General features: G+C 36.6%; 1 protein-coding gene and 1 non-coding gene across 2 annotated transcripts in view; both read right to left on the bottom strand.

Annotated features, from left to right (window-relative positions):
• Sel1l (SEL1L adaptor subunit of SYVN1 ubiquitin ligase) overlaps positions 1-10,752 on the bottom strand; it is a 65,845-nt gene extending 55,093 nt beyond the window's left edge. The window contains exons 1-3 of the mRNA XM_005321293.4: positions 10,562-10,752; positions 5,074-5,111; positions 3,675-3,906 (exon numbers count right to left, since the gene is read on the bottom strand). Coding sequence (XP_005321350.1) covers positions 3,675-3,906; positions 5,074-5,111; positions 10,562-10,631 — 340 coding nt within the window. The 5' untranslated portion in view covers positions 10,632-10,752. The remainder of the gene's footprint in view (positions 1-3,674; positions 3,907-5,073; positions 5,112-10,561) is intronic.
• Trnav-cac (transfer RNA valine (anticodon CAC)) lies at positions 8,800-8,873 on the bottom strand. Its single transcript has one exon. It is a non-coding gene; the product is annotated as a tRNA-Val (tRNA).
• Positions 10,753-16,252: the final 5,500 nt, after the last annotated feature.

Raw genomic sequence — 16,252 nt, forward strand, 5'->3', positions numbered from 1 at the left:
AGAGGTCTTTTATGTTAAAACCTGGGCCACAGCTCATCCTAAATCGAGACAAGAAAGCATATGGGCACAGCTCTGGCAGTCATGAACTTCTCTTTGCTTTGACTGTCTTGTGACAATTTTCTTTTTTGAGAATATTCAAAGATAAGAGCTCTTACTGTTCTCAGTTCAATTTGTCAACCCAACCCTTTGCATCATCTCACCAATAATGTTTAATTTGAATTGGAAGTATTAGTGTGAATATTTCCTAACACTATCTACCAAAACTTAGTGGTCATACACATCTTTTGAGGCCTAAACTGTGGAATATAACTCATGAAAATAACTCAGGTTCCTTGGAGAAACACTGATATTAATTTCTGGGTTTGGAAATGTATTAAGATGAGTTGGAGACTTCTTGGCCTGCCTGAAAAAAAGTTAAGAAAGTTAAAAATTTGTGAAAAAAGTTATGAAAGTCAAAAGAACGAAGGAATAAATTTAAAAGGGTTTCCAAAGGCCAAACATGGGATGATTTGAGCAACAAAAAGAATGACTATAATATGGTGAAACATAAATACATAAAAATCTATGAATTTGTAATGATCCTTGTGATATTTTGAAATGTATGTTTGGCAATCCTCTCAGTTTCCTCACACAGTTCCTAAAACCCTCAGAATCTCTGGATTGATAAAGTATCTTCTGTATGCTAAAGAGATGAATGGAGGCCTGGGGGCTCCTGGACAGTTATGAGAGCTTATTGTCAGGGGAACCATGTGATTAGAGGGTTAGAAATTTAAGTCCCACCCTTCAGAGGGGCTGAAGATTGAGCTATACATAAATGAGTGGAAAATGAGTTATCACCCATGCTTACATAATGAATCTTTCACAAAAACCTCAAAAGACTGAGTTCTGAAACCTTCTGGATTGTTGAACACACATAAGTTCCTAGTGGAGAGTACACCTAGAGAGGATAGGAAAGCTGTGTTTTCTTTTATAACTCACTTTTTGCGTCATGTCTATTTGTGCTCTTCATCCATATCTTTTATAAGATCCTTTATGATAAATGGGTAAATGTGTTTTTATGCATTCTTTCAGCTGCTCTAGTAAATTACCTGAACCCAAAGAGGAGATCATGGGAATTCCAGTTTACAACTGCTAATCAGCTCAGGCACAACAACTTAAGGCTTGCAACTGGCATGTGAAGTGGGAGGAGGGAAATACTCTTATGGACTCAGCTCTCAATCTGTGGGATCTGATGCTATCTCCAGGTAGACTGAGTTAAACGAGAGGACACCCAGATGATGTCCAATGGGAAGTTTGCTGTCAAATGCCTGCTTGATATGTGCACAAATATTCCCACATATCTGTATGAGAAGTGTTTAATGAGTATAGAAAAACACACTTTATTTTTTATTATCTGTTTTCCCCTATGTCCCCGACAATGCTCAAAAACAAAGCAAAGCAACAAACAATATAAAAATGAAACAAAAAGAAAAAAAAAACCCACACATCTTTGGTCTCTGTTGAAGGGAATCAAATTATTACTTGAAAACATTTCAAGGGAAAAATAATCAACAATTTATCCTGTTGGCCCCAATTACCTGAAAAGGGAAAGTTCTCTATAAAAGAATCCCAAGTAACAAATCCAGAAGGAATGGTAGAGAGTATCACTGCTTTGTAACCCAAAATGAAAGACAGGATCCAGAAAACAAATACAAATGTATTTGTAGGCAAAAGATCAGAGAAAATGTGGTATGGCTAGATCAAGCTAATGCCAACTGATCTCACTGATGAAACTTATATCACTAAAAGTGGAACAATTAGATAATATTATATGCCTCCCAATGTAATGCAGTATACGTGTAATAAAAAGCAGGACCAAACATATCCAAGCCTCTAGAGCTAACTCACAGTTTTTAGAATATATAGCAAATAGTAGAATAAACTAAAATAACAATACAAGGATACAACATGCTAGATCCATAATGTGGGAAATTATATAGCATAAAAGATACTATTTTTTTTTAACAAATAAAATGACACTTAAAAAGAAGGGCAGGAGACTGTTACAGATTATGAGAAACTTAAGCTCTTAGTCTGGATACTGATTCAAACAAATCAATTATAAGAAAACATCTGAAACAAGTGGGAAAACTGAACAGTCTGAGTATTAGGTGATAAAGGATAAAAACTAATTTTATGGTTTTGTTAGAAAAAAAAATCTTACTTTTAGAGATACATACAACAGTAAAAGAACATGTGGAATCTGCTTTAAAATTCTCTAGAAAAGAAAAAAAATGCAAGGGTACATGGGGTGAAAAGATGAAACTAGAGCAGCAGAATGTTGACAGACGCTGAAGCTGGGCAATAGGTAGTAGGGGGGTCATTATACCCTCCACTTCTGTGAGTATTTAAAACTCTTCCTAATAAAAAATAAAAAGAAATGAATTAAACTAATACTTGGCACAAGTTTAAAATAGTAATTCATATTTGGTTGAGGTATGAGAAAAAAGTTAGTCTCAAAGGAAGTGAACATTCTTTTTTTGAAAAGTAATTTAATAATTATGTATCATATATATTTTCTTGATTTACATTTAACCCGGCAAAACTTATTTTTAAAAATTCTAAGAAAGCCTAGTGTGGTAGCATACACCTAAATCCCAGCTATTCAGGAGGCTGAGGCAGGAGAATTCCAAGTTTAAGGCCAGCCTGGGCAACTTAGTGAGACCCTGTCTCAAAATAAAAGCACTGGTGATATAGTTCAATGTAAGGCAACCCTGGGTTCAATCCTCAGTACAAAAAAAAAAAAAAAAAGATTCTAAGAATATGATATGCACAAAGATAAATTTAAAATGATCTCACACTACTCAACCTATTTCTAAGCTACGGTAAATTTATATTTTTTTTATAGCTATTAACCATCCAATTGTAAATGACTAATAACATGGGAAAATGTTCATGGCAAGCAGTTAAGTACAAATTGCAGGCCATAATATAGTATATACATTTTAGCAAAATTTAGTTTTCTTTTTTTAGTTGTTGATGGACACAATATCTTTCATTTTATTTATTTTTATGTGGTGCTGATCAGTTCCTGAGAGTGGTTAACAATGAAATAATAAATGGCTATGGTGGTGATTTCTGAAATAATAAACTAAATGACAGAAGGCTGGAAGGATAAGGCAAAGCAGAAAATTTTTTTAGAAGAACAGGCTTTAGCTCACACAAAGAAAATTTTAAATTTAAAGGAAGCGTCAAAAAGGAGAAAAAAGCAGATTGTAGTTTACATGTTTATAAAAGCTTAAACTGGAGAGTTATAAATATCTAATACAAATTACCTAGTTATTCTAACAATTCTGAAAAAAGCTGATGTAGCATGATAGACAGTTCTCTATTCTATTTTGTGTTCCAAAATTTTAAATTATAATTTTTGGTATACAAAAAGAAATTTTAGAATATAAACATAAATCATATAGAATTTCCTTTATTGAATTCAGTTCATGTAACATAGGTCAAATCTGTTAAGTGAATAATGTATTAAAATCTAGAAAATGCCATAAAACTATACTTTTACATGCAGTTAATAATTAACAAAATCAGACTTCTTCAGCACTTTTCTACACTCACTAATTTTAAAACTTTAGTTATCTCTTTCCGAAATCAAGCAAAAGCAAAAAAAAAAAAAACATCCCGACTACCTGGTTTCCGTACTTTCTTTGGCTCTTCATGATCCTTGTTTTCTGGATTTGGAGATTCTAGAAAGCTGATTTCTTCTGCGACACTTTCCCCCTCCTGGTTCTTGAGGCTCTCTTCCTCTTCTTGAATATGGGATTCCAATTCTGATTCTTCTGAATCAAGAAATATCTGACCAGCAACTACTCTGCCTGTGGTGGTATGGTCCTTTACTGACTCATCTGATGGCAAAGAATTCTGAGAATATAAAGTGTTTTTAGTTATCAACAGAACCAAGACTCCCTCTAGCCTTCCTTCACTTTTGCAAACCCAGCTAAGTCTCCTTCAGCTCATCCCTATAGGCTCTGGCTGGTGTTCATGACATGCCTTCATCACTTGTTTGACTCATTCTTTTTTTTGAATTTCAACTCAGATGCTACTTTTCCCAGGAAGCTTTTCTTAATTCCAAAAGTCCGGCTTAGGTTATCCCTCTACATGTTCTCATCATATATTATACTTACTCTATGGTAACATTGTATTAAAATTTTCTGTTTTTATCTACATTTCTTCTAGAGATTAGAGTTCATACAGTGTCCTCCTTGGATATGTAAGAATCAGTCTTACTCATTTAAACAATCAATAAGTGCATACACTCATTTTTCTTTGAAAAGTCATGTAAGTGGAAACAAATGGCAGAAGTTCAGTCCTCAAAACTCAAAGAACCTCCCCTCCCCCACGGACTAACACCAATTTCTAATTAGGCAACAAAAATATTACCCCCTTAAGCTTCTCTGATACACACTCCGAATGTTCAAGTAGAAATTACAGTTAATAGCCAACATTCTTTTTTTGGTACTGGAAATTGAACTGGGGCATTTGGCCACTGAGCCACATCCCCAGCCCTATTTTGTATTTTATTTACATATCTCACCGAGTTGCTTAGTGCCTCACCACTCTTGAGGCTGGCTTTGAACTCATAATCCTCCTGTCTCAGCCCCCTGAGCCTCTGGGATTACAGGTGTGCACCACCACGCCCGGCAATAGACAACATTCTTTTTTTTTTTTAATATTTATTTTTTAGTTGTAGTTGGACACAATACCTTTATTTTATTTATTTTTATGTGGTGCTGAGGATCGAACCAAGGCCCTTGCGTGTGCTAAGACAAGCTCTCTGCTGAGCCACAACCCCAGCCCCATAGCTAACATTCTTAATGAAAGTATCAACTTTACTCTCTTGTAGGTCAGTGATTTTTCTTTAACTCTAGAAGAGTTATAACTAATATTGATATTGCCTATCTTTTTCTTTTCTTTTTAATTCAATTCTTTTACTCAAAAGACACAGATTTCATATCCTCAGTAAAGTACACAATTCCATGCTTTTAAATTGTGCAGTAAATACTGGCCTGTGCAAATTTTAGTACACACCTTGGAATCCAAGGATTCTTCCTGGCTGCCTTCTTCATCTGTAAAGAAATTTTAATACAATTGGTCATCTTTTCTGTTGGAAAATTACAAATATTATTAAAATAAAATATTTGATAAAACAAACAATTATTTTAAAATTGGTTGTATTCGGCATCTGGTCTCAAAATATTGAGTGAAAAGAAAAAAACAGGTTGAGGGGGTAATTTCTTTCTTTCTCCAGGTAGGAAAACCAACTGTATTCCAGTCAAAATGAACAAACCCCAGATACTTTACATTCCATCCAATTTTTGTAAATAGTCTGTTACTGAGAATGAGTTATTCAGTTCATAAATATAAATATCCAATTTCATATTCTAGTCTTCTACTTATTCTGTTCTCTGCTCAGGATCTGGAGTTACATTGGCTTATTTTAGTGTTAATCAGCATTTAACTGTTTGCTAATACTGCCAAGAATGGGAAATCGTCGTCATGGTCATCGTTGTCCTCCTCCTCCTCCTCCTCTTCCTCCTCCTCATCATCATCATCAGTAGAGTTGCCAAATATGCTAAAATTTGTTTACTTCACTGAAGAGATAACCAGATAGATATAAAAAGTAGTACTATATTATTTGTATACTCACCCACATGAAAGCTATTTATTAAGAAACTTGACAGCTTATACTAAATAAATAATGAATCCAGACACCAATTACACCTTTCTTCCAAATTCACCCACATTGCTTTGGTTATGTCAGATTACATAATTTTCCTTTTATTCTTTCTGTGTTTCCCAGCTCTATTGTTATTCTGGCTGCTTGTTATTCTTTTTCCTGGTCTTATATAAACACATGAAATAACTCAATATCCAGAAGCAAATATTTGATCTTTGCATTCACTGCCAGTTTTAAAAAAAACAAACACAAAACTGTCGGATGATCTCTAGGTTTTCCTTCTTGTTCTTAAGATTACCTGATTTTATGTAGAAGTAAGATTCAGTATTTTCTGCTCCATAAGATAGGAGGAATTAACCAGTAGATGCTCTGAGACCATTTGATTTTTACTGGAAAATTTAGTTGTTATCTTTACTTCAAATAGTTCTATTTTAAATATTATTTGTAAGTTACAACTGTAACAAAAACATGTTTTGAACTGTATTGTCATTAAAGCTAACTTAAAGAAATATAATCAACTCATGCAAAAATTTACAACTCTATTTTACAATTACTCATTTGTTTTGAATATCTGAGAAAACCAGTCTACTTCTGACTATAAAAGTGTGTCAAATCCAAAGACATTTAAATTATAGCTAGTATTCATATTCACTTACTTTACTTTCCTCTTATGTTTGGATTTTGGCAGGTGGGAGAAAGGTATGGCATGTTGGTCCCACAGTGCACTTAACATTTAGGTAGTGATGTCAATTAATAATCATCCTTCCTGCTAACTTCTTTCCAAATATAACCTTAAGCTAAGTTCTAACAGATGGCTCAAGTTCCATCCTCAGCAAATCTTTAGATAAATGAAAAATTCATTTCTATTATTAATTATATCAGAGTTGTATGTGTAGATGTAGTTAAGCATAGATGTATTTTGTAGTTAATGTATCAAGAGAAGTCATTAGGTGTGCAAATGTGTGTGATACATCCCAAAGACTGAAACTCTGGATTAGAAGGAACTCTACTAATTACTAATCTAGTACCTTGTCACAACAGGTCAAAAAGGTAGCCAATAGGTAAGTAATGTAGACACCTATAAGTAAATTTAAGGACATACACATTTGTAGAACTACAAACTGTTAGGCATTACAGGAGCAAAATGTGTTTCTGAACTCAAAGAGACATGACCGTGACATCAGGGTTATTTCATGTGAATTGCATCATGCTTCTCTTTTCTTCTCTCTTTACAAACTAGGAATACACACTAAGCTTGCTGATAAATAAAAGAACTTTCTCAGTTACTAAACTAGGAAAGCCTACTTCAGGTAGCCATGTAAAAGCATAAGCTATTTTCTCTTTCAAACTGATATTTACATTCACATAATATATTTTTTAAAGAGCTGTTTATGCCCTAAGCACTCCCATATGTAACAAGCAGCTAAAGATGAAAAACACTGGAATAATCTATAAACAAAAAGTAAATAGGACTTTTTTTTTTTTAAAATCAGAATACAGACATCAAGTAACAAATTGTGAAAGGATTCAATAAAGAGCTGTGGATTTCTCATTTACCAGTATCATATCGAAAATACAATTGTTCACACTATTTCATTAACTGTACATTTTCCTTTAAAAAAGATCAATATTCATTATACCAGCTAACAAAGCCATAAAGTGTCAGGATACTTTTTAAGGAAAAGCGATTATACAAAGTTTAGTGAAAGGAGACCAGATACCCTTGTCTTCTGCTCTGTCACTTTGCTTAGGATCTGTACACATCCTGGATATTCTTGATTCTGAATTCCCCCAAAGCTGAGGCCTCTTAAAAACTAAGTGTGACACTGGCTTCATCGCTTAGTTAATTTGGACAGACATGGTTGAATGTCAAAAGTTTGCTCATCCTCCATTTTCTCAATCTGTCAAAAGGGAATGGATGACACCATCTATCCTGTTCATTTGCAATGTTCCAAGAAATAAAAGCCATGAAATTCAATATCCTTCTTAAAATTTACTCTCTGAATTTATGGTATTAATATAACTATTATCTGAAATACCTGGCAGTGGATCTAATTTAAAAGACTCTGTAACACTGTACATCATAAATAAATATTGTTTGCATCTTTCTGCAAAAAATAAAGGGTGTGTGTGTGTATGTGTGTGTGTATGTGCGTGCCACTCTAGGGACTGAACCCAGGGCTCCTGCATGCTAAGCACATCCTCTGCCACTGAACTATACCTCTAGCCCCAAGAAAGCATGTATTTCTAAATGAGAAACATTATACCTTTTCACTTATATCTTCAGAAAAAACTTTTTAATCCTCTTTATTTATTCACAGGGAAAGGAAGCTTTTCTAATGTAAGTATCATATTTCTACGTCTTTATTAATAGGATCAAGATCTTCTTTGTTGGCTAACTTTATTTTACCTGGTTATAAATGCAACTCTTCCTGGGTAACAATTAACATTTCCATTAAAGTTACTACCCCCAAACTGGTTTTTATACAGGAGCAAAGCTTTAATTCTAAACTCTTACAACTAGGCTGAAATTCTGTATAAAACAAGCACTTTAATGAATGAAAAAGCCAACTGAAAAATCTAAGCACTTAATTTATAAAACTTTATATCACGTTTTATGATATTTACACTAATTAGTATAACACAGTTGTCTCTTGTTTTATATGGAGGGCTCATTCCAGGATTCTCCACCCACAAACCCCGGGACAACAAAAGCTGAGGATGCTAAAAGTCCCTTTATAAAAGTACATAGTATTTGTATATAACTTACACACTTTCTTACTTATAATACCTAGTAGAATGGAAATGCTAAGTAAGTAGTTGTTACATTGTTTAGAAGACAATGACTAGGAAAAAAAGCTTGTACATGCTCAATACAAACACTTTCCCCCAAATATTTTCCATCTTTAGTTGGCTAAATCTGCTGGAATTTGTTGATAGGAAGGGCCAACTGGTCTTTATTAACTTTTACATGGTTATCTATATTATTTTAGTCTCAGCTAAGATTTTGCCTTTACCAGGGAAATGTTTTGGCACAGCTTTCACAATGATGGAAATCAAAACAGACATTTCTTTTTTTGCAGTGCTGGGAATTGAACCCAGGGCTTTGTGCATGTGAGGCAAACACTCTACCAACTGAGCTACATCCCCAGCCCAAACATAGACATTTCCTGAACCTTTACTTACACCAATACACCCAAAGTTAACACTTCAGTGTCAACAGTGTTTTATTATAACATTCCCAGAGACCCAATTGTTGATCTTCAAATATCATCTCCACTGACATGGAGCTCTGTGCATATGAAACAAAGTCAAAAGAAAACAGGGCAATTTGAATGCTTTAATTTTCTTTAACTCTGAAAACTGAATTCAGAGAGATGAATGTCTTTAATTAGTGCAGTTCTCAAACTTTAGTGTGAAGAATCACTTACAGACCATATTTCTGTACAAATTCTTGACCTATTCCAGACCTAAAACCAAATTCTTAACAAAACCTAAGAGAAATTCTGTTGAAAGCGGTCCATCAGTTATTTTACCCATTAAACTTAACAGCTTAATTTCTTACTTTTTTTGATCAAACAACTGCTAGAGGTGCTTCAAGAGTTATGTACTATATAGTCTTAAAAGACTTGGTATGAACACAGACCATTACTACAACTGGAGTAGAATGGACCTCAAAGTATGCTGGCAGTGAAGTAGTGTGCATATGGTTCTTACTTTTAAAATGGCATCTCAAATCACATCATAGATAGAATTTTGGTTGAGGTCTCTTATTTTAGAAGCAGGATGATCTTATGGCATTGATTTACAACTAGGGCAGATAATTTGGGGATTTGAATAACCAGCTGGGAAATTTTCTGTTGAATTAATGGGAGTTGACATTTACATTCTGTCCTGTTCCAAAAAAAATTTAAAGCCACAGAACAGCTATCTTGTTCACTGACACTGATTAAAATTCCAGGTTTCCTATACTAATTGTTTATCAACACTTAGAATATCATGTTTTTTAAAATCAACATTCCCACAAGAGAAGTTTTCTGATGTAAGCAAACCAAAACATCAAAAAGGAAACAATTTTAAAAACCAAAGCATAAATTAGATAATTGAAAATAAATTCAAAAGCCCATGAGTTTCTGTATCTATATAAAAGGGTGCAACTATTTGTTGTTCAGTTTATGAGGATCAAAGTGATAAAAATCGCTGTCAACAAACATGGGGCAACTCGGAGACACTGTGACAGAGGTCACCACTTTCTCAGGAAGGTTTCAAAAAGCGGGTTGGAGAGTGGCTACAGTTACATCGTTAAGTCTCTGTTTTAAAAAACATATAGACTAAGGATCACCTCAGGTGTTAGGCAAACGCACCAAACCACTGTCAACCCCTACCCAGTGCTGTTGGACCCTGCTCTGCCCAAAGTGACAGCTCCAGGTGTGTCAATTACAAAACCTAAACGGAGAGTTCCAGGCTCCACGCGGTACATAATCTACACAAGGGTCGAGGAAGCCCCGGCCGGGGTCATGTTGGGGGTCTAAGCCAGCTGTGGGGATTCATTCCCATAGAGTCAATTCCTTATCCGTGAGAAGCCACGTAAAGTTTGTTACGTTGAGAAAGAGGTGTGGGCAGTGTAACCGCCCCTTCTTTTTCTCCCCTCCTCCGGCTCCCTAAACACCCACAATACCCAGGCTAACCGTAGCCCAAGGTTAGAGCGAGTGACAGTCCTGTACTGAGTGTGATTACAGACAGCGGAGCCCCGGTCCCTGAGCCCCCAGGGCCCTGACCACCAACCGAGGCCGGGGGGGCGGCGGCTCCGGCCTTCAGGCCGCGGGGAAATATACTGACCCGAGGACGCCAAGGCCGAGCCCAGTAGCACCGCACAGAGCAGTAGCGTCAGCCCGACCCGGACCTGCATCCTGTTCTCGCGACCGCTGCCAACCCCTGGAGCTGTCGCCTTCACCTCTGCCACCACGGACTCAGCGGCCGCCGCCTCGCCACTGCTCTTCCTGCTCTAGCTTTCTTTCTCCGCCCCTTCCCAGGCCTCCCTGACCCTGAGCGCAGCCAATCGCTGATCGCGGTCGCAGATTTCTCTCCCAATCGCTGTGTTCGCCCCGCCTCCCTCATGGCTCCCGCCCCGAGGTCATCTATTGGCCAATCATTGTCCGAAGCTTCCACACCCGCTTTCCTGGTTGGACCACGGCCGCACCGACATGGCCCCAGCTAATTGGTAGCTCTTAAATCAGAGAGTGAGTCAAAGGCTGGGAGAAAATTTTCCCCAGTACTACAATTACCACAATACACTTCGTGTGATTGACGGGCGAGTGCTCTTGGGAAGCGTAGTCCATCCTGGGGCAAGCTCTAGTGCAGGTGGCTGTGGAAGTTAGGAGAATTTAAGAACGCTTCAGCTAGATATTAACACAAGGCTGTGAATCCACTTTTATGTTTTGCTGTGGGGCCAAAGTAAATATCAAGGAACACATGAGGTTAAGACATGTTATCTGTTAACCATCTCTGTTTTATTCAGAAAATTGGAATTGAACATAGTGACGGGAGCATTGAGAACAATGCAACTTTTTTTTTTTTAAAGCTGTAGTTTTTTTTTAAAAAAATTATATTTTTAATAAATTTACTTTTAAAAATATTTACATAGAAGAGTACCGTGGTATGAAAACCAGGGTGTAAATAACTGTGTTCATCCTCTCCCTGACAAAAGGAAATCATATGCAGTACATATTATCTCAATGCTAGTATTAATTTTTACTAGGGCCACTAGACGATAATCATCTGGAAAACGTGCCAAAAGCTTTTGTAAAACCCTTTCAAACACTTGTCCTCATATCTCTGATCTGTGAATTGCAATGTTTTCTTCTTCCTTGACTAGAAAAGAGGCTATATTGGTGAGTGTGGAGATGGAGGTAATAGCCATAGCGTTGTGTAAACAGAAATACTTAATATAACACTTAGGGATTCAGGAATGTTCCTTCTGGGGAGCAGGGCAGTAGCTTCATGCCCCACCCCTTCTTTCATCAAATTGTATCATTCTGATTTCCCTAGTACCTATCTGCAATCAAGACATTTGTCAATCTGGGCATTTGTCTTCTTTAAGAGGAAATCTTTTTTTTTTTTTTTTTCCCCAGTAACAGTCTAAAAAACTAACTGCTGTTCTTCACCTCAGAGGAGATGAAAGATATTATCTGACAAAAAGTTCTCTTTTCTTCTTAACCTCCTTGGCTCTTACCTCCATTTATGTCACTAACATGTTTTCTCATTGTTTGTCTGTTTTTAAATCATAGAGTAAAATAATTTTCTTCCCGTTTTTAATATGATTTTATCCCTCTTATTTTAAAATTTACTTTGTATCAATTTACATTTTTTTCTCCTTCTTACTGGAAACTTCCTTAATGGGTCACATTTCCTTTACCTGGATGATGCACCCAAGGTCTAGTAGTTATATTTTCAGATCATTCTCCCATCACTCTAAGTCACCTACTAGAACCATACTAATTTTCCTTAAACACTACTTTCATATGCCTATTTAAAATGTTTCAGTGGCCTCCTTTTTCATAGACTAAAGAACATTAGAAATTTGTCAATTCACAGATTAGGAGAATGTGCTGATAGTCCTCTTTTGGTGAAGTACTGGGGAAGAAACTTCTGCCGTCCACAAAAGAAGTGTTGACTATCTGATCATAAGATTGGGGAAGGTTCTCTGCATAGTTAAGGCCCAGCTTCTTTTTAATTTTTGTCTTTAGGAATTCTTATTGTTAAGGCCCTGTGCTGGGTGCTTTAACTTTTTTAAAAACTGCTTTATAATTTTCCACATTAACATAATCTTGCCTTGCTATGGACTTCCCTACCCACCTCTCATCTGCCCTTACTTCTTTGCTGCAGCCCCAGTATCCTTCCCAGTTTTAATTATATTTCTTCTTGGTTGAGATTTCTCCAACTGGTCCTGATACCTCCTTCATCTTCACTTCTCCAAGTATCTATCAAACATTTACAACCTTCCCTCTTACATGTATTGTAAACTTGCTGAGGTCAGTGACAATCACATGATTCTATATATAGTAATAGAACACTGCCACATACTAGCACTAGATTATTATGGTTGATTGATAGATACAACTTCCCTGTCTGTTGTGAATTTCAAAAGAGAGATTTAGGAAAAAGGCACTTATTACACCGTGGAGTGCTCTATAGATAATATTTCTTATTAACTGCTTATAAGGATGGAAATTAGTTTTATTCCTTTAATTTGAAAGGGTTTAGAACTACTAGAGCTTTTGCCATTAACCAGCAGAATAACTAATACATTCTGCAAATGCTCCATAAGACCTTGACTTCCTGGGGAAATTCCGAATCTCCAAAGCAGGTTCAAGTGATGGTGTGGGAAAGTTGGATTTATTTGGTCAGTCGGCTATGCTGCATGCTGTTTAATTAAAAAAAAAAAAAGTTTGCAAATTCTCCACAGCCTTATCCAGGCTGAGCATACACTTCCCAAGGTCTCTGCCAACACTCCCCGTTAAGATTATGTACTCACTCTACTGGTACAAAATGTTAATGTCATTGTTTATTAATTCATAGACTTCTTTTATATTTGCTCAGCTGTGCTCTATTCTGCCTGTCCCTATAAAAGTGTTCTGGGTCATTGTCATAGATTTCCAAATTGCAGAAAACTGTTTACTTTGCATTACAACATAGTATAGGCTCTAATGGAAAGAGGTAATAGGTCCTGTTTGGTGTAGATCATATTGATATGATTCTCATTTCATTGAGATGAACTAGGCACTCAGCAAATGTTGAGAACCCCCTGAAAGTGTTGAGGACACAAACCCTTCACCACCAAACACCAAACACCAAACACCAGGATGACAAGACAATTCCCAGAGACCCTTCCTGAGAATAGTCTGCATAGTTAAGACGCAGCTTCTTTTTAATTTTGTCTCACCTCCTGAGAATGGAGTGATTATCACTAACTTTCCTGGGCCATTCTTCGGGATTTATCTGATTGGTTATGTGTATAGGCTGCCAGCATTTGTATCAAAGGTATCTGCCAGGGCAGAATTGAGGAGAGAGAAGCAGGATATTTCCCTTAGGGCTTAGAGAAGACTGTTTTTTTTTTTTTTTTTTTTTGATAGGGGTGAGGTGAATTAAAGCAATTTTTCTTATGTTTCTTTTTTCACGCACAAATGAAGTACAAGTCCTGAAATTATACGGTGACATGCAAGGACAGTCTTCTTTTGCTTTCTGAGCTCTTGAAGTAAATAAACAATGGCTTTACACCTCATTGTATCCATTATAACTTCAGGATAGTGTATAGTGTAGATAATAAGTAATCAAAGTAAATAACCTTTGGATGTCATGTCACATTCCATGATTACAATGAAAGGTCCTAAAGTTCAAAGTGTAGATAACAGATTACAGAGGATTACTTTCATTACACCTAAGCTTTGAAGCTGACAGAAAACGAAAGACGGTTTATCAAAGTGACATTTCCTTTGTGGGATCTATTATTACTAAGCAGTTTTGAGTTAGATAGAGGAAAATCCAGTATACTTTGATACCCTGAATAACTGGACAGGGTTCTTTAAGTACAATTTTTATCGAATTGTTAACTTCTAGTTCTGGACAGAGACTGGATTAAAACTGAATTTCAATGAGAAGTTTAATTGGATGATCTTTATTTATTTATGTTAAACATTTTTTTTTTTAGTTGTTGATGGACCTTTATTTTACTCATTTATTTCTATGCGGTGCTGAGAATTGAACCCAGTATCTCACATATGTGAGGCACATGTTCTACCACTGAGCTACAACCCCAGTACTAATTGGGTGAACTTTATAGGGTAGAGATAAACAGCTTGGAGCTCCCATTAAATTCAGAATACTTAACCCTTCAGTAGGTGACAGTGTGTTTAATTAGTGAAAGAATTTTGTCTTCCTTTTTCCCCCTTCCTTCCACAGTATTTTTTGAGCACTTTCAATGTCCTCTGGCCAAAGACCACCAGGAACACATCTGCAGCTGAGCACAGTAACAGTAACTCTGTTACTCATTGCACCGTGGAGGAACACACTCCATGGGATATCTCAGAGTGTTATAGGGCGGTAGTCTGCCAAGAAACTGAGGTAGTGCAGAGACTCCACCTACCCTGCTTCAAACTCCAATTCTTGGAATCAGTTCAGAAAGATTCAGACGTGTCATTCAGAGTAACAGGCATGAATCTTTTTAGAAGAATAGGAAAGGGGAAAGGAGGAAAACTCCTAAGGGAGAACATGGATTCTCTTAGGAAAAAAAAAAAAAAAAATGGACGATCTACTGCTGAGCCACAACCCCAGACCCAGGTAAATTGCAGTCATTCATTCTGGCTTAAAAGAGGAAGTATTTGGTATTCTGTGGGTGGCACAGGGAACTTGTTTTTGTATATGCTTAGATAAAATTATGTGTCTCATCACATTCTGCCTGAGCTTGGGATTCCATGAGATTTCTTGTGTCTAATTGCAGAGTCACAGAACCTGGTGGTCAGTGCCAGGTCCACTGCTGAACGTCAGGAACAGCTTTGTTTTGCTTTCTTAGTATGTATTACACGATACACCGCTGTAAATAAAATAGACAAAACCTGGAGTTTATATTATAAATAGGGAGAGAATAAGAATAAAATAAGCAAGTAAACTATAATATATTAGAAAGTGGTAAGTGCTATGGAGGAAAAATAAAGCGGGAAGGGGAAGAAGGAGGCTGAGGGAGGAGTCCATTTAAATTCAAAATGGGGAAGACCAGGGCAGGCTTCCCCATAAAGCTGAGGTTGAGTAAAGACTGAAAGATTATGAGGGAATGAGCTGTGAAGATACCCTGTGAAGAGCTTTCTAAGAATAGAGAGAAGGTTGTGTAAAGGTGAGAGCTTGTCTGCTGTGTGCTAAGGACAACTAGGAACTCTAAGCTTACAGAAGAAGGGGAGGGAGGGAGAAGCACAGCATGAGGTCAGAGAAGTGATTGGGACCAGATGTTTTGGGATATTCGGCCAATATTAAGGGGCAAACAGAATGCTACTTTTTTTTTTCTTTTTTATTGGTGCATTATAGTTGTACGTAATGGTGGGATTTGTCGTTACAGATTAGTAGTATGCTACTTTTGATGACATTGAGACTGGTTATCTGGACTTGTAGCTTGGATAGAGGTCTAGAGATCTCTCTCTTACAGAGGAATGATAAAACTTATTACACAAACTATTATTTGTTTGTATATAATGCTAAAGGGACCAATTAAAAACAATTGAACAATGGTATCACAAGTTTAATTCAGCTGGGCGTGGCTATGCATGCCTGTAATCCCAGCTACTGGAGGATTTCAAATTTGAGAGCAGCCTGAGAAATTTAGGAGACCCTGTCCCTGTTAGAAGAAAAAAGAGGAGGAGGAAAAGGAGGAGAAAGAGGTAATGACAATCACCTCCGAATGTAGTTCAGCAGTAGAGCACCAGTCTAGTGATATGGTTTAGATATAAGATGTTCCCTGAAAAACTCATATTAGGCAATGCCAGA

This window comes from Ictidomys tridecemlineatus, chromosome 5 (assembly GCF_052094955.1).
Source record: "Ictidomys tridecemlineatus isolate mIctTri1 chromosome 5, mIctTri1.hap1, whole genome shotgun sequence".
Lineage (NCBI taxonomy): Eukaryota > Metazoa > Chordata > Mammalia > Rodentia > Sciuridae > Ictidomys > Ictidomys tridecemlineatus.